Here is a 19,363-nt window from a genome sequence, read left to right as displayed (position 1 = left end):
GAAATACTTTACATATCTGTTCTCACCTCTTCTGCTTCATTTTCGTTACGTCTTCTTGAGTTCTGCAAAGGCCATCACGAAGGAGGAAATGAGATTAGGGTCCATTCTTACACACTTAGGCCAGTCTCAAACCTCGACTAAGGCTGCTGGCCTAATGCCAATTGCCCCGCCCATCTCATTCTTCTCGACTTAATCACCCTGACAATACTGGGGGGAGGAGTACACATTTTTAAGCTCATCATTATGCAGTTTTCTCCAGGTCCCATCGTCTTCTCTCCTAGGCCCAAATATCCTCCTCAACACCCGATTCTCAAACACCTGCAATCTGTGTTCCTCCCTCTGAGTGAGAGACCATGTTTCGCACCCATACAAAACAAAAGGGAAGATTATTGTTTTGTATACTTTAATTTCCAAGTTCTTAGAAATCAGATGGGAAGACAAAATATTTTGAACTGAGAAGTAGCAAGCATTTCCAGAATTTAATCTCCTCCTAACTTCCTCATGAGTATCATTTTCATTTGTTTTTGTTGTTCCCAAATATTTTGAAATCTTCAAAACCTATTAAGAAATTTTTATTTGGACCATCCTGCGTAGTTAATACAGGCATACCTCGGAGATATTGCGGGTTAGGTTCCAGACCATCGCAATAAAACGAGTCACACGAGTTTTTTGGTTTCCCAGTGCATATAAAAGTTATTTTGTATTATAATGTGATATATTAAGTGTGCAATAGCATTATGTCTAAAAAAACAATGCGAGAATTACCAAAATGGGACACAGAAAAATGGCGCCGATAGACTTGCTCGACGCAGGGTCGCCACCAACTTTCGAGTTGTAAAAAAAACGCAATATCTGCGAAGCGCAATAAAACGAGGTATGACTATAAAACCTTTGATAATAGCCAATGAGCGAGCTGTCGTGTGCTGTAGGCTTCGTGCCGACGGGGACTTTTACTTGTGTGGGAGGGAGACAGAGATTATACCAAGGTTACATCTCTTACAATGGCCTTGAAGCTGTCTCCTCCTGCATTCGATTGTGCCATGATGTTAACATGGAAATTGACCTCGTTAACTAATTACGAACGAAGCTACTGTCAGTTTATTTCATATTGCAAAGCAAACAGAACCACCACCAGCTCTGACGGCAGACGACATGTGAAGACAACTTCAGCAACATCCTGACAAATTCCCCTTTAGCTCCTCGCTATAAGATTCCGAACGTCGCAATAGAGTCGTTAGTTCTCCTGTTTCGTATTCGGGAAGTCCCGGGTTCAGACCTCGTTTCGGAGACCGGTTATCCTGATTTATGTTTATCGTAGTTTCCCACAGTGCCTCCAGACAAATGAGGCTACGACCGCTTCCTTCCACATCCTTTCCAGTTCATTATTCACTATTATCCTCTCAAACGGCACGAGAGTTGAACTACTGAAGGAGTCTTTGAGTAAATTATAAATAAATGTAAAATTAACATAAGACTGGCTTCGTAACCAAATGATCTATGTTTATGAAACTTCGAATGAAAATCATGCCAAAGGAGATGAACCCATTCCTTGCTCATAATATTAAAACTGGTCATTCCATCGATTTCTTGGTCTTCCTATATCCTTTCTTCCTTCCTATTGATTTATATGTAAGTAGGGAGCCCTTTTTCTCCCATTCTATCAACGTGTTACTTCCAGTTTAATTGATAATTTTATGTGTCATTTACAATATTTTTGGCATTTAATCGGTTTATTGTTTCCTTATTTGATAATCTGTCCCTTCGGGTAACTGCTATTAAGGGCCCGAGAAATCTCATATGGGGAGCTTCTAATCGTCTCTTAAGATAATTTTCACAGCCAAATTTTAGTGTTGATTTATATTCAAATGTAATCTCAGTAAAGTGTCTATATTTTATTTCTGAAATGTCTCTTTTATGGCTCCATTAAATTTATTGTATTTACAAAATCTTGTTTTTAGGTCCGCACGTAATCCATCAGAACCACATTTATTCGCCGCCATCAAGAATATCGACATGGAGCCCTGCGAACTTCTGAGGTGAGATCAAAGTAACTTATTTTATGTAAGACGTCGTATTTTATATGATGATAGCCATTCGAAACTACGAAATATTTTTCAAGTGATAATCTTATCCTTAGTTTGGGCTTGACAAGTTTCATTTTGTGGAGATTTACATATTTTTCCGTCAGGAGTTTTATTAATCTGTCGTTATTCATATTTTGGGCTGTTTATTGGTATACTATACTGTTATTTAACGTCAAACTACTAAATACTTAGTTTATAGAGCATTACGTATTGGATAATGTGTGGTGCCTATTCAATGACTTTGAAGAAGGTGTTCAGTGATCATTAATAATAGGTGTGATGAAGTGATGAATTCTTGCCTGGATACCCTGATAGAACGTTTTGTTATTTTTCTCGGTTCGTCCACCATCTTTCACGACTCCAGCCCGTATATGACGCAGTTCGTTTTCGAGTTTTATTAGGAAATAATTAGCATGGAATAAATCAGGCATTAGGATATTGTATCAGTATCACGATTTAATTATCGCGTAAGAAGCCCCAGCTTTGGCGTAAGAATATAGCTCCGTTTGCCAGCTCTTCATTTGGTGTCCAAACTTCGAAGCGTGCAGAAATTCGTGCAATCAGTTATACCGCCTCATTGGAGTACAATCCTGGTGTTAACAGATGGGTGGAGAATTCGCGTCTGGCTATGCCACGTGATTCGTAGATAACGCTGTACACGCTAATGATCACAAGTTGTACTTAAGTTTCTGCAACACTGCGTAGCATCTTCGTCAAATTATAACGTGTTTTTTTTTCTTCACAGGATGCTTAAATTCATTTATGGGTGGTATTAATAAATTCATAAAAGATATAACAGACATAATTCAGTGGTCTGTTTTATTCCCTGGCCAATATACGACAGAAAAGTGATTATTAAATAATGGCACTATTTCTTGTGAATGCGCACCGGGTTGGCGCATTCCGCTAGTCTCCCTCCAATCGTGTGGAGGGCGGGCGGAAGGTTTTTGTTTACGTCAGGAATTTCCTTGGATAAGACAGGGTATCAACAGAATGTCCAGCCGTAGTGTCTGCAGGTGATTCACTAACAGAGCAACTGATTAAGTGTATCAATCATGTGATTGTCCTTAAATATAGTTTTGAGTCGAAAAGGGCTGAGCGCAGTTTCTAGCAATTACCTTCAGAACGTTATCAGATACTGTGCCGTTCACTGGATTACAACTTTTATGTTTTTTTTTTTTTCACTCTTTAGTGTGTCCATGACTGTCAGGTGTTTCACAGCAACTACTGCTAGTAGACAACTCAGTCTTGTTCTAATACAAAACGACGTAATTCATGATTACGAATTCTGTTTCGTCTTCAGGAGGTTCCGAATGTTAATGTCGCCCTTGAGACTGGCTGTCCTGACAGGTTTCTCGGAGTTCTTGTACGTCCTCCACAATAAAAACATCTGTTGCCATTGGTTTCCTAACTGACCTGTGATACACACGGCGTCACACGAATCATTTATTTTCATGGTCCGATCCACAACACTGCAACAATATCGAGTGTCTGTCCATCTGATACCGCAGATGGGTGGGGTGTGTGCACACGCTGTACGGAGGATTTTATGTGATTAAATCTCTAGCATCTTGTTCTGTATCTTGAACAATAAAATATGTTCGTAAATTCCTTTACACCGCTCAGTTTAAAGATTTTCTTTAGCCTGGGGTGATATATATTCTTTCTTCGGCAATTATTTAGGAAATTATCGAACTTATCTCATTCATGGGAGTTGTTTCCGTGGTTCGTAGTAAAACATAACGCCCCTGAAGCAACATGGCTATCGGTTACGTCATAATAATTATGTTATCGGGAAGTTTTTAAAACTCTCACTGTGGTACATAGTTTAAATTTTTTAAACCTAATTCTACAGGAAAAGTAACCTTTCAAAACGTCTCATGTTCCTATTTTGTGTCCGTGCGTTCTTGTGTGTGTATATATATATGCCTTTGTCTCTATAGTAACGTGGAGTGAATAATGCTGTGCTTACAGAGACCTCTTCAGCTAATCCGCGTCGGTAAATCACAGAACTCAAAAGAGTTCAATAGGATATTACCCTAAATCGCAGGTCCGACCACTGTGTCCGCATTGTGTGTTGTCGTGTGTTTTTTTTCTGCGTAATTCTCCTCGTCGTTTGTAGGTGTCGCTAGTAGCGCTTTCTTTTATTGGAGGCTTCGAGCAGAAATTCCGTTTCGTTAGTGTGTGTACATTTGCCAAGTGTAGTCGGTGGAAGAACGTTTGTTATGCAAGGTTTAAATTTAATCACACATGGTTTTGTTAAAATTCCTGACAAGATTTTTTTAATCCTTATTTGTTCTCTTTGGGGGTTGTGTACATACAGTAGTGTTACATTGTTTAATGATGTATATAAGAATTTAAATGTGATGTAAGGGCCTGGCTTATGTAAATATTTGGTGTGATGTCCAGAGGTTGTTGACACCTATATAATGGGGAATACGTGAGCCCTTGTGGGACAGTTGTGATTGTAGACATGTTGACTGGTATAATGGCTATTAGTTGTGTTGGGGTTATGACAAATTGAGATAATAATTATCCCACGAGCGTGGGCTTTTGGTTGGCCTGTTCTTAGCCTGGAGTTAAAGAACTGCAAAGTGATGTTTAGGCCATTTCGTCATGAATGTTTTCTGAATGTGAGATGTGTAGTAACTGCGCTAGAGACAAGGTTGGTAGCATTGTTAGGCTGTTGAAGCTAGAGTGCAGGTGTTCACTATCGAGTGACGTAACCGTTGACTGGTTATTCACGAAGGTGTGCATGACTTATGCCTCGTTATAGTAAAAATGATGTTAATATAAGATGTAGAAATTGTTGGATGTTGATGTAACTTCTGTTTCAAGGTTAATTGAAATGAGGGTTTTTGATTTGAAGGCTTGTGTACTTTCAATTGAAGTTGAATAATTAATTCTTTTAGTGGAGTCGTCTGATATTTGCTTATGTAAGTATCCTACGTAAAGAATGTCTCCAGGGTGTGTTGTGAGCTTAAACTGACTACTGCGCAATTTAGAATACAACAAATGCTGTTCCAGTAATGTAATTTGACCTGAGTAGCATTTTGGAAGGTCTAGAACAACCCAGTCTTTCTTGAAACTTAATACGAAATCAACGACTGTAGGTCATATCACGATACTTTCCACACAATAATACCAACTTAGACACAGATGGACGAAACAAAACACGTGGGTGAAAATATCTACTTCGTTGTTTCCTTTAAATTATTAATAATTAGTTCGCTTTTCTAGTTATTTTATGCTTAGAGACAGAAGGCAACTGAAAATTGGAAAGTCCTCAAAAAAATTCGTGACAAATATTTGTCTTGCGCTTATATGAAACTTCTCAGAAAAAGATGTTTCATTTTGCCGACATCTCAGGTTCTCACGGATGCGAGTTTGAAGGTGGCTGTCTTCTGGGCTATTGCACCTTGAATTCTGCAGAAATTTACTGACGTTTCGCAACTTCTTGGTACCGCCATCATCACAGTGGTGATGCAGACTACACGGCGCAACATCCCATAAGACAGTCACCTTCATGTTTCAGTATGGCGTATATTTAAGGAATTAACACGTGAACTAAATGGCTTTTTAGTCAACAAACGCAAAACTTGAGCAGACAATTTCGAAAAAGCATGAGGCTTTATAATGTAACTATGCATCGTAGTGTTTGATTGGTTACATACGTCTTCAGAGTGTAATTAATTTACGCAAAAGTTATATTTCCTATTTATCTTATTCTCATTAAAACATATTTTTCATAATAATTCAGCATTATTATATTACGTTAAGCCTACACAACGTGCCACATTTTATTTTTAATTTCGTTATTCCCTTTGTACATAATTTTATTTGAGTCTTGTTTTCCGATGTGTTTTTTAATCCTAGTTCGTAATCCCAGTAAGTCTACATTTTAATAATGATTCTTCATAAAGCTCTAGAAATATACCGAAATTCTTGCTGTTATCATAATTTTCTTAAATTATCTTTACTTTGAGTGTAATCCAATCCCGGCACATGCAAGTGTCTGTAAAATGTATTATCAAGTTCATTGGCTTACACAGCTTTCTCGGAAGTAGAGCTTTTATAGCTGTGAATATGATGTGACACCAGGGTTATTATATGATCATGGTGTCCACTGTAGCAGCTGACAAAGTGAATAATTCAGCCGTCATTCTGTAATAACTAGTGGGCTTATTGCCTTTATTACGAAGTTACTGCACTGTTTCCGGTTGCGATAAAAAAAATTTAACTCGTCTTCAGCGTTTTTGAGCATTCCCGATTACGATTTGTATTCGAGAAACATTGCACTCTTCACATCGATACTCGTTAACTTCACGTTTATGTTTGTGTATGTATCGATCTCGATATGTGAAGTGAAGTATCGATAGTCTTTGTACGTCACTGGTGCCTCCTAGTGGCTTCAGACGTGTTCGACAGAACCTAACCTAAAAGTTTTGTAAACCGCGGAAAAGTCATTACAGATATGTAACACTTAAAATTAAATTAAATTGGGGGAATAAGGGTATGTTATAAAACTACTATATAGATAAATTGAAGACGTGGGAGCAAACAGTGGGCTAACACAACTCGAGAAAGATAGAAATGAAATTAATCCTGGTTACTCAAACTCCACTATAAGATTCTGAAATACACTAATGTAAAATAAACAAATCCTCGGCGAGTTACGGAGTGAAGCGAGCAGGGGCAGAGCCCCTAGTAAATAAATATAAATATTGTGGGTACTTTTGTCACTGAAACTAATTGTTACGTTGTCGTGTATTCCCGAAAGCGACGAAATTTGCCTTCAATTTCTGAACAGCAAATTCGTAAATTAATTTAAGAATTGTTGCTAACCTAGAACTGACATCATAAAAGATAAGGCTTGTGATTTATTTTGTCAACTATTATAGAGTGTACATAGAATTAATAATGTTATGCAGACTCACATACAGCGTGGATGCTAGTAACTGAGCGTATTCTTATAAGGTTGAAATTGCTATCGAGAAATTAAAATAACAAACGATGCACTTACGAAAAAATTAAGAATAAAAGTATAATTGTTTTGTATGGGTGTGTGTAACTTGGTCTCTCGCATTGACGGAAGGACACAGATTGAGAATGGTGACGAACAAGGTAATGAAGCCAGTATTTGGACGTACGAGGGAAAAAGATACATGAGGCTTCATGGTAAGTTCCAAAATTTGAATTCGTCGCCAAATATTACTGCGATATACAAATCACGGAATATAAAAGCCATTGGCGAAATAATAAATCCGTATAAAATTTTGGTTTGAAATCCTAAAGCCAAGATAACACTATGAATAACTAATTCCATATGATGATAATATTAAAATAGATCCAAAGGAAGTAGAGTAGGAGAGTCCGAACTAGACTGATCTGATTCATGTTGGGAGTGGTGGTTGGCGCTTGAGAATTCGGGAAGAAACACCCGCCCTCTATAAGTGCAGGGAATACTTTGACCGTCGAATTTTTGAGAACTGTGTTCCATGGAGTTACATGATAATTCTTAATTAACCGCGAATACTATCGTAGGCTTTATTTTGATGTAATAGACACAACATATGTATATATGAAAGTAATAAATAATCAGACCTAATTCTAGAATAAACAATTAAAATACATGAAGTTATAAATTCTTATAAACAGAAATTGTTATTATATATAATAATAATTCCGGTGTTCGTGTGAATATTGCGTTGTTCATATTAATGTACATAAACAATATTATTTATCTTCTGTTTCCCGTAGAAAGGTCGATAATATAGGATTTGAGGTTTTCACCGGTGAGTATGAAGATTTCTGTCTTCTGGGTTGTTACGCTGTGTAGTCTGGTAGACGTTTCAGGGGTCCTCGCTGTCTCCATCATCAGGGCGATAATGGAGGCAGCAAGGACCTCTGAAACGTCGGTAAAAATCTACCAGACTACACGGCTCAACAACCCAGAAGACAGCCATCTTCAGGTCGAGAATAATTTTCCATGATAATATTTAGTAGGTACATAATGCCATCCATGTGTTTCTGTAAATTATAGAACGTCGTATTAATACTTTATTTGTTCATTAGTTGCAACATATCACAATGATTTATGCCGTAGTTGAACTACTAATTCACCAAACTAGAACCTGAAAGTATGACAAAAATATACGCATTAAAATTTACATTCTCTTATTTACTGCACATCGTCACGCGGTTTGCAGTGATAAAGAATATAAATCCTCCTTCTAAGACACGTGAATGCCATTCTAACCCATAAATAATAAAAAATAAAACATTCGCACTTCAGCATCTTATGACCATGTTTATGAGCATGGATTTCTAGACGTTTAAGTGAAAAAGTACTTTAACTGCCGAGGCAATCTTCTGGGTTGTTGCCCTGATGATGGAGGCAGCAAGAACCCCTGAAACGTTAGTGGACATCTACCAGACTACACGAGGCAACAACCCAGAAGACGGCCATCTCCAAATATTCTTCTTTTTTCCAGATTATATGCTCAGATATGCTGAATCTGTGTTTCTCCCCTAGACTCTAGGGCAGGTGTGGGGAACCTGCGGCCTTAAGGCCACATGTGGCCTTCTAGGTCCCTAAGTGCGGCCTTTTGACTGAATCCAAATTTTAGAGAACAAATCCTTTTATTTTTATTAATACATTTTTCAAGACGCCCTTAAGGTCACAAATGACGGATACCCACCTAGAGGATCAACTGAAACTGCGGACCGCCAAGCTGCAAACAAACATTCAAATGCTCTCCAACAAAAAGCAGACACAACAAAGTCATTAAAAGATTAGTTAACTTTAAAATTAACAAATAATTTTCATTTTTTGAAATTATTAAGTACATAGAAGTTAGAGTTTTACAAAATAATGTACATTTTTAAGTGTACCTAATTGAAGTTTCTTGAATGCGGCCTTATTTGATTACAGCTAAATTGATGCGGCCTTCCAACATGAAAAGGTTCCCCACCCCTGTTCTAGGGTCTAGAATAAGAATTAAGTTGATATTTCAAGTTCTCACTGAAGCGAATATGAAGATGATTTCTGGGATGTTACGCCGTGCAGTCTGGTAGACGGGCAATGAGTATTCGTCACCTTGATTATGGATGCGGCAAGCAAGCAAGGACCTCTGAAACGTCGGTAAACTTCTACCAGACTACCAGACGCAAGAACCCAGAAGACAGCAATCTTCAGACTCACCGACGTAAAAACCTAAACCTCACAAGTAAAATGAAAGTCCGTTCAAAACCGAAACGCATACGACAAATATGTAGGGGTTCACTTCTTTTGAATAATTTTTTCAAAATTAGTTAATTTTGAACATCGCTTTACTCGAGAGGTTATAAGATAGTAAAGTTGCGTCATATTGTGATATAATAAATATATATTGTTAAATCTTGTCCGTCTAATCACAATAAATTCTTATTAAATATTAAAATATTACAATAATTAACATTTAAAATATTTAAAACATCGTTTGATATCTGATAAACATCTGATAAAAAAATGTACGCTAAAATAATATATAGAAATTGCATTTAAGTTATTATTGATTTGAATCTTTATATAATTATATACACCTGAAGATAGTTCTTTTAGGAACTGAAACATGTCAATGATGGTCTAATGTAAATCGAATATTTCGATAAAGAACATCATTTAATATTTTAAATATTTTAAATGTTAATTATTGTAATATTTTAATATTTAATAAGAATTTATTGTGATTAGACGGACAAGATGTAACAATATATATCAAGAGGTTATATTAAATGAGTACGAAATACAATGGCTACAGTTACTTCAGTATAATACGAATCGTACGTCTTTCATTACGCTCGACTCAGCTGAGTTTTGAAAAACAAATAACACCGAACACGTCCCTCGCCATTACTCAACAGCCTCATGATGAAGACGATCAATTTCTACCACACAGAAAAGTTTGTCCCAAGTTAAAATTAATCACGCACGTATTTTACGTCGTATTCACATTTTTAATCGGTGACAATTTTTCTATCATCAGATTTGAGCGTAGTCTCGGATCATATTAGTGCAAGAACTACGTGAGGTCATCGTCGTGTTCACAGGGTCCCGCCACTGGTCCATATCCTGAGCCAGCTGAATCCAGTCTCTTCCTTTAGGGTAAAAGACTAACTTATTCACACATAGAAAAAAGGACAAATTATAGATTTTTTGGTGACTTTTCCATCCACTGAAATAAAATACGCGAATCTACCAAAAATCTCGTAGATCATAGACACTTTCCCGATCACCGCATTGAAAACACATGCAGTTACGTTGTATTTCTTCTGAGTTTGTTACGTGTGGCATTTCTCATAATATCTGCACCTGATCTGAGTAACATTTGCTCGCTTTATAGAACGCATTTTCTATCTTAACATCGTCACATCGGTTTTAAATAGCTCGTAAAACTTCCCACTATTTAAAACAACCCATCTCATCTTCAGCAGTCGTATGACATTTTATATTAGTCGTAACTACGTTTTACTTTATATTGATAAGACATTTTATGTTTAACATTAATTTATTTGTAACTTAAGGTAAATGACAGCAGAGTTAATTTTAACTTATTAATTTATGAGATTTCTGTGTTACAGAAGTCACTTTCTTTGTTGGTAGACCTGATTTCTGTACTCCGATGACCCTTCTTGTACGTTTAGTACGTTTTGAAACTTACTATTCTCCGCCACCGAGCTGTTGACGTAATAAATAAAACACACTACAGCTACTTTGAGTTTCAGAGCTGTATTTTATGTTTTAAAGACACACGAACTTTTTTCCCCTCAGAGTCTGCATGTAACAGCTGTTATAACTGGAGCAGTATTAATGTTTACAACACATGCGTTCACATTTGTACACGTAACAAATCACCCGAGACTGGGATTCGATTCTAGGCAGGTGTAGGGATTTTCCTCAGCGCCACCACACACACACACACACACACATGGCCTGCTATTCAGTTCGTATTTGGGGATTTTTTTTCCTATGGGTAAAATTGTCGAATTGTCTCGCCTTCATATAGGACATTGATTCAAAATGTGTCCTGTTAAATTTCTAGTTGCCATTTTTGTCTTGATAGAGGTACCTTTAGAACAGAGAAACTTGTATATTTGTCATTCACACGCAATGAAACATCGAAATGGAAAAGAATTAAATTAAAACTGAAGTCACACATGTTGGTTACGCAGCTGATATATCGATGCGGTAATTTTTTTTACAGATTTTGCTTCATATAAAATACGTACGTATGCATTTTAGTACCAAAGCAAACCCAAATTTTATATAGGCCTTTGTAAGTTTAATTTCCTGATAACGTATACAAGGACCTGACATGTTAAAAGAAAGTTGTTATCAGATAAGCAATTATATGAGAAATTTATGTAGAATTTGAGGTTTTCACGGCGTTGAGTCTGGTGGAAATATACCCACGTTTCAGAAATCCTTGCCGCCTCTATCATCAGGGCCAGAATACAGCCATCTTCATGAGAAATGTAGTTTTGGTGTGGAGTAATGTGAAATGCAAAAGTACTTACCTTAAACACTGAATCGACCTTGTCAAATTAAGGACTGCACACTAACATTTTGCTGTCCTATCATAAAATTAATTCTGAACAATGAACGGTAAGAATTTTCTGTACTTGAATTACTTAAGTTTTAAAATAAGACTGCCCTAATTGAATATTTTTTGCGAAAAATATTTCAACACCATGCGGACAGATTTCTGAGTTATAGAACATAATACAAGCACGTGTTAATGATATACATGTATAAAACTCAAGTTTCTACATATAAATAATGAATACCCTAGTTTTTAAAATGTAAATGTTATATGAATAAAAATTTACTTGGATATTATCCATCGTCTAGTAATAAAACGTAAAAAACGTAAAACGACGTTTCGGAGATGGGGCTCTATCTCCGTCTTCAGGTTCCTACTCAGTTGGGCCCACTAGATAGAGCTAATCCCTATCTCCGGACAAATTAAAAAGTGAAAGTCCCAAAATAAAAAAGCATAATATAATGTTATAGGTTACGTCAACTTACGTCTCTGTTGTTTGTGGCATGTCTACGAGTAGCCAAATTTATCGGGTCGTAGATGGATAAATAAACTCTCCTGCTGATATTAATTCATACACAACACACAAATCTGTTAAATCACTGCGTTCAGTTGCGTCAAACGGATACTGAAGTACAGTAAAAGAAGAGGAAATGCGGAGATTTTGCAAACGCGTATTCGAGCTCGGAGTACAGAATGTTCACTGGACCTCTCACTCACTAACTCGCTCGCTCACACACAGTTGTCGCTTGTGCCAACTTCACCGTCAAAGGAAAAGCCCGCTAGCAAAGTTTCAAAGTTAATATCGTTACTTGCCACACACCAGGCATCTAAGTGGGCCAGAAAGCTTGCCAGTAGGTTTCTAAATAACCGCTTATGACTTTGGAAATGTCGTGTCTGAAATGTGTGGGTTGAGAATTGACGGTTGATATTAAAGCTTGGAATGAAAAAGTATGTAAATTCATTGGAATTTATGATCCTGGCGTTCTTGATATTGGTGTGGAAATTACAGATTCATAGTTCCCAAAGAAAATTCAGTGTACATGAATAAATATTAAGTACCAGACATGATGAAGTCCCAAGTGAACAACAGTGAATTCTTTAGGAGAATGTTTTCTTGTTTTACTGGTAACACGGCTGACAGACGTAATACGGCATTTCCATTTGCTTAGTATTATAATAACTAACTAACTGGATGGCTTACCGAACCCGGAGGTTCATCACCGAACTAACCAAAGCCCTCCACCGGACCCTATACTGGACCAACAAAATCCAGTCTCCTTCAACTCCTATCTCCCATAGATCCCGCCTGATATTATCCTCCCATCTACGTCTAGGTCTCGCCAGAGGTCTCTTCCCCTCAGGCTTCCCAACCAATACCCGGTGCACACCTCTTGCCCCATCCATGCGTGCCACATGTCCCGCCCACCTCATTCTTCTCGACTTAATCACCCTGACAATATTGGGGGAGCAGTACAGATTTTTAAGCTCGTCATTATGCAGTTTTCTCCACTCCCCATCGTCTTCCCTCTTAGGCCCAAATATCCTCCTCAACACCCGATTCTCAAACACCTGCAATCTGTGTTCCTTCCTCTGAGTGAGAGACCATGTTTCGCACCCATACAAAACAACAGGCAAGATTATTGTTTTGTATATTTTAATTTTCAGGTTCTTAGAAATCAGACGGGAAGACAAAATATTTTGAGCTGAGAAGTAGCAAGCATTTCTGGAATTTAATCTCCTCCTAACTTCCTCATGAGTATCATTTTCATTTGTTATTGTTGTTCCCAGATATTTGAACTTTGTAAAACTTTCAAAGGACTTATTATCCACCCTGATATGATTTTACCCGCCTGTTTGCTGACGGAATACTAACATGTACTTAGTTTTTTTCTGAATTCATTTCTAGGACAATCTTTCTACTAGCTTGTAGTAAAACTTTCTGTGATTTTTGGTCCTTGTTCACTCGAAAGCTGTGGTATTAACATTTAATTAAAATGATTGGGCAAAGACAGTTACAAATGTGAAAAACTTTAATTATATTTTAGTTTTATAAATGTCCTCTAGTAATCATAATCATTACCTTAAAACTAATCCGTTTAATTTTATAAACGGTATAAGGTGTAAGGTAGCTTAATTAAAGAATACCAGCGTTTTGAGAACCATCTTCGTCCTCGTCCTCACGACAAATATGGTTCTCGAAACGTTGGTGTTAAGCCCGAGAAGAATTTATTACGCTAGCCGCCGTGAAAACTTCAGGTCTTAATATTCAGTTACCACCGTCATTTCCTGTTCTCAAGGATGCCATGGAAGCCTGAAACTCTTGTTCTAAATATTTGCACAATTTTTTAACGTCTTCTAGCTTTGTACATTTGACTGGCAAATTATCCTTGCAAAGTGGTTTTGTAGGAAGATAAATCTCTGTATTTCTCTCCTGTACGTCGAGTCTCCCACGTGGTTTCCGGTATTTTATTTTCACTGTGACTTCATATTTTTGAGCTAGAGTAGAGTAAAGATAATTCCAATTACTTCCTATTTGAGATGTACCTCTCTTTCTGTAACAAAATGTCTTAACATCTTTGGAAAACGACATTTAAAATCTCCTAACTAAATGTCATTCGCTGATATGACAACAAACTTTTCCAATAATTCTTCCCAGTCTGTATACAGAATGTCCCAAAAAGATTTATACACTCGAGGTTAATATTTAAACTTTTCCATGTTTCTTCTTTATGCAACCAATAATAATGCCAACCAGTTTATCATATATAAAATATAAGTAACCACGAATAGCAAGGTGGTAAGTAATCTAATAAAGTTTGCCTTAATTTACCATGGTGGTGTGGTTCATATTTTGCCCTGGACAAGCGTCAGAGTATGGCGCCACTGTCTCACACTTCCGGGAAGAATGTGCATGAGAATAATGGAGGCACAAAATTAACTTATTAACACCTCGTTGACTTTTTATTTCTGGCCACGTAATCACAGTACCCCTTCGTTCTTTGCCACTATAAATACAAGGGTTAAACTCCCAATGTTATCGCATGTAGTAAATTTCATTTACAGGTGAGCGGGAAATGAGGTTAGGTTATTGAAGGTCAACCGATATTCTATACTATTTTCTTTCCGATAACATACATACAGTCTCTTTAAATTTTAATTTGTGCTGTCTCATTCTGTAGTAATGGTCTCAGTTCTACATGTAGACTTTCTATAGTATTTGTAAGGAAACTCTCGGTTTACGAACATTTCCTATAACGAACGTTACAATTCATTCAACATTTCTTAAAGTCGCCAATAGATGGAGTTTCTTATAAAACGAACTGCCGAACGTATAGTCAACATAATTGTAAGATTTATATAAATAAACTTTTAAAACATTTATTTATTACAATAATTATCAGAAAATTATTATATAATAATTATACTGAACTGTTCTTGGTTAATAAAACTAATCTAGTCAGTAAAAAAAGTTGGTTTACATGCCACGCCACGTGGCGTACGCTACGTATCGTATACGATAAACCATAACGCATATACACATTATAATAAAACGTATTGTATAGACCAGTGGTATTCAACCTTTTTTATTCGTGTACCCCCAGATATAATTTCTCTTCAACTTTATACTATGTATAATTCAAGTTATACATAGTATATAATCTACATCTAAAATAAATTAAATAAATTACATTACTGATTATTCAGTGTTTATCATAAAATAATATATTTTTTTTAAATTTCACGTACCCCCTAAGATGTCTTCGCGTACCCCAGGTTGAATACCACTGGTATAGACCATTCGATGTTTTAGTACGTGGTTTTAATGCTTTAAAATGGCTGCTAACGTATACGATACATATCGTAAAATCTCAGGAATGCAAGATACACATAACGAAGAATGTCTTGGAACAGAACTCGTTCGTAAACCGAGAGTTGCCTGTATTTAATTTAACAACAACTCAGATTTAACCTCATCTTGAACACATAAATACTCTTCAGGAAAATGTCCTTGTAAAAATAATGTGTACATTTTGGAGATATTTAAATCTTAAATCCCGTAAAGCAGTTTGCATTCTGAAGGCCGACTGTGGAGACTTTTAAACGTAAACTTAGGAATATGATTAGTACCTTATCCACAAAATGGCGACAGTCGGCATCCTTTCCACGGAGCTCTCTAGGTATTTATCCTTCATGAAAATTACCTTTCACAGACGTCTGGCTCTCGAGGAAGTGGGCATAGCCTCTCGGAAGGCATTCTTTACATCAAACGGAACCCGAATAAAACTACAACTTGCAATTTACAGACAAAAGTAATGGGCGAAGCAAAATCATCCATTTGTAGTACAAGGTAAACAAATTACGTGATCCAAAGCCACGGAAGGACTTCGGTCTCCCCCAACCGACCCTTCATCACTCTCATGGACTCTTCTGTTCGTGTGTTACAACGTACGATTCCGCTGTGACCTTCGAACATGCATTTTTGTTATGTGTACATAACACAGGAACACGTGTGAACTTTGTCTTTCTGTTTCATGCCGTCATGTTCGGTGCCGATGTTGTGTTTTATGAGTTGTCATGTTCAGACTCGAGCCTTGTGTCATTTAGACTCCAGTAGATTCGTTTTCACTCCATCAGATCTCTAACAACTGCCTCGTCGACACCTGGAAACATTACATTTTCAAGGCCACGAAAGGGTATTAAAATATTCGGAGATAATACAGCCATACCTCGCTTTATTGCGCTTCGCAGATATTGCTGTTTTTACAACTCGAAGGTGTGTGGCAACCCTGCGTCGAGCAAGTCTATCGGCGCCATTTTTCCAACAGCATGTGCTCACTTCGTGTCTCTGTGTCACATTTTGGTAATTTTCGCAATTTTTTAGATACGAGGCGCGTCCACAAAGTACGTTTCCCACTCGTCCCACAGCTAGCAAACCTTATATTGCGCGAAGCGACTGTGCGTACGTGATAGAGCAATGACGTAGCATGGCGCATGCACTAACGGTACTTCCCGCGTTCTCACAGTAGCATCGTTGCAGCTGTTGAAGATGGAGGTTCTTATTCCAGCTCCCGCCGACTGTGAAGTGCGGTCAGTGATAACGCTAGGCCGCACACGGCTCGACGGACAGCAAGTCTCCTGCAGGAGTTCAGCTGGGAGGTGTTTAATCATCCACCCTACAGCCCGGACCTCGCTCCCAGTGATTTCCATCTTTTCCTACACCTCAAGAAATTCCTGTCCGGTCAGCGTCAGCGTTTTGAGAATGACAGAGAGGCGGAGATGGTTGTCACACAGTGGTTCCAATCCCAGGCGGCAGACTTCTACGACACAGGTATTCAAAAGTTGGTCCCACGGTATGACAAATGTCTCAACTCCGGTGGCGAATATGTTGAAAAATAGCTGGACACTTGCTGTATCTGTCGCAATAAATATTTCCATGAAATTGTGTTTTGTTTCTGTAAACGGCCCCAGGGAAACTTACTTTGTGGACGAGCCTCGTATAATAGACTACAGTATAGTGTAAACATAACTTTTATATGCACTGGGAAACCAAAAAATTCGTGTGACTCGCTTATTGCGGTGGTCTGGACCCCGAGACCGCAATATCTCCGAGGTATGCCTGTACACGATACAGAGCCGACTTATTTACACTGTTTTTGCATGATTCCTAACGTAATGTTCGATCAAATTTGACTTTGTATCACGCTAGCATTCTGAGGCAAGACTTCTCTGATAAATTTCCCAGCGACGACTTCTAATCGTGTCTCCGTATTACTTCCTTCTTCAAGGAGAATTAATCATTACGTTATGTAAACTGAGAAGCCAAGACTCCGAAATGTAAAACATGACTTCAGAAGCAGTGGAGGGCAAATATATCTTTGCCTCTCCTGTAGGACAGACGCTAAGAGTCCAATTACAAAGACCATACCTGCAAATGAAAAGTCAATAGCGTTTACCATAAATCAGTGCAACTGCACCGCGGACAGAGTTAACTTGTTGACGGTAGTTGGGGCCCGTTGGTGGCCAGAGGTAGTGTTATCAGATGACGGATAATCTGACCGCAGTATGGCACCAAAAGCCTTGAAAGAATGGTGAATAAGATGGTTAATTGTAATAAATGTACCTTGAAACTCAAGACGCCGTCAAACACTTCCAAAGAAATACAAAATATATCATCAGCCTTACCAAGACATGACAGATGACTGCCCGTTATGGGTAACGGTATACTTCCGATGACTTGTCATCGTTGTTTGAACGCAGACGGGCTTGAGGAGTGTTAGGTCCACGCCAGAGGCCCTGGAATTCAGAAACGCCTTGCGGAATCTTACGACAAAATCTCATTCACACAGGGATAAGATTTCCTAAGACAATTGTTTATAAATGCTTCAGGGTAGGATGTGACACAAGTCGAACTGTACGTAATTTTAAAATTCCAATAAGTTTAAACATCATTACGACAGTCATCACTCAATGACTATGGCGTTCAACGTAAAAATATCTATGAAAAACACAAGCCTTTGATTCAATTCGATGACAATAAATAAGAGACTAGTTTCATGAATTGTTAGTGTCCAAAATTCACTAGTAATGGTCGCAAGTAAGTGCTTCATTACAGGCTGATGTGAAATAATTGTTTATTGTTCAATATTACAGGTCTCTGAGGAGAACATAAAACCTCGTAGTTAAACAAATTTAATAATATGGCGTACACTGATAGGACACTTTAAAATTATACGTAAGGATTCTTATTCGCATTTTTATAAATTTTCCATCAACGAAACTGTGGATCGTAATTCGTTTTCTTACTGCGGGTTGCGGACCACGAGTGGTTCGCGCTGGTCATTCTGAGTCGGAGTGTAAAGTGACGTCGGTGATTTTGATCTGTGCCGGAGTAGAGCGGAAAGTCTAATGGCTCAGCGGCAGGGGCATCGCTCTGTCCACGCCTTACACACCACGAGACAAAAGCACTTCGGCATTCCTGCATTCCTTGCAAGTCTCAAGATTACAGTCGTGGACTATAGACGTACCTGCATAACAAAAACAAAGGCTGATGTACCAGATAATGAACATCAAGAAAAGATTGTATAAGAAGGATCCTGAGAAATTGTACATACATACATCTTTATTACATTCCATGGATCCATAAGTTAGTCAGATGACAGATTTGATATATTGTTTTATCTTCCGCTAAATAAGTTATAATGTCGGATAGATTCAAATATCTGTTTTGAAACTGTTGAATTTCGGGTAGCTGAACTTCTAATGCTTTCATCTGGTCTATCTTTATCTCATTATCAGAGATAACGTAATCTCTGCCGACGTCAGGATTATCATTTAGCTCATAGACACGCGTTTCCACTTGTATGTGGAAATAATTTTTAATTTGGAGAAAATAAATGTAAGTAGCGCTGGGATAGATTTTGCCTGTTGTTTTGTATGGGTGCGAAACATGGTCTCTCACTCAGAGGGAGGAACATAGATTGCAGGTGTTTGAGAATCGGGTGTTGAGGAGGATATTTAGGCCTAGGAGAGAAGACGATGGGGCCTGGAGAAAACTGCATAATGATGAGCTTAAAAATCTGTACTCCTCCCCCAATATTGTGAGGGTGATTAAGTCGAGAAGAATGAGGTGGGCTGGGCATGTAGCGCGCATGGATGGGGCAAGAGGTGTGCACTGGGTATTGGTTGGGAAACCTG

General features: G+C 37.8%; 1 protein-coding gene and 2 long non-coding RNA genes across 3 annotated transcripts in view; 1 reads left to right on the top strand and 2 right to left on the bottom strand.

The window, feature by feature from the left end:
* Positions 1-12,387, bottom strand: part of Eaat1 (Excitatory amino acid transporter 1) — a 77,151-nt gene extending 64,764 nt beyond the window's left edge. Inside the window, exon 1 of the mRNA XM_022073933.2 lies at positions 12,154-12,387. Coding sequence (XP_021929625.1) covers positions 12,154-12,173 — 20 coding nt within the window. The 5' untranslated portion in view covers positions 12,174-12,387. The remainder of the gene's footprint in view (positions 1-12,153) is intronic.
* Positions 1-19,363, top strand: part of LOC110834598 (uncharacterized) — an 82,339-nt gene that overhangs the window by 47,633 nt on the left and 15,343 nt on the right. Inside the window, exon 2 of the long non-coding RNA XR_002544648.2 lies at positions 1,959-2,036. This is a non-coding gene — a long non-coding RNA (uncharacterized LOC110834598). The remainder of the gene's footprint in view (positions 1-1,958; positions 2,037-19,363) is intronic.
* The window catches only part of LOC110834597 (uncharacterized), a 34,477-nt gene continuing 33,418 nt past the window's right edge, over positions 18,305-19,363 (bottom strand). Inside the window, exon 4 of the long non-coding RNA XR_002544647.2 lies at positions 18,305-18,693. This is a non-coding gene — a long non-coding RNA (uncharacterized LOC110834597). The remainder of the gene's footprint in view (positions 18,694-19,363) is intronic.

This window comes from Zootermopsis nevadensis, unplaced genomic scaffold, assembly GCF_977971745.1.
Source record: "Zootermopsis nevadensis isolate Lab colony 2312 unplaced genomic scaffold, Znev_1.0 Znev_ptg000023l, whole genome shotgun sequence".
In the NCBI taxonomy this organism is placed as follows: domain Eukaryota; kingdom Metazoa; phylum Arthropoda; class Insecta; order Blattodea; family Termopsidae; genus Zootermopsis; species Zootermopsis nevadensis.
This window is presented reverse-complemented; position numbering and strand designations above follow the sequence as displayed.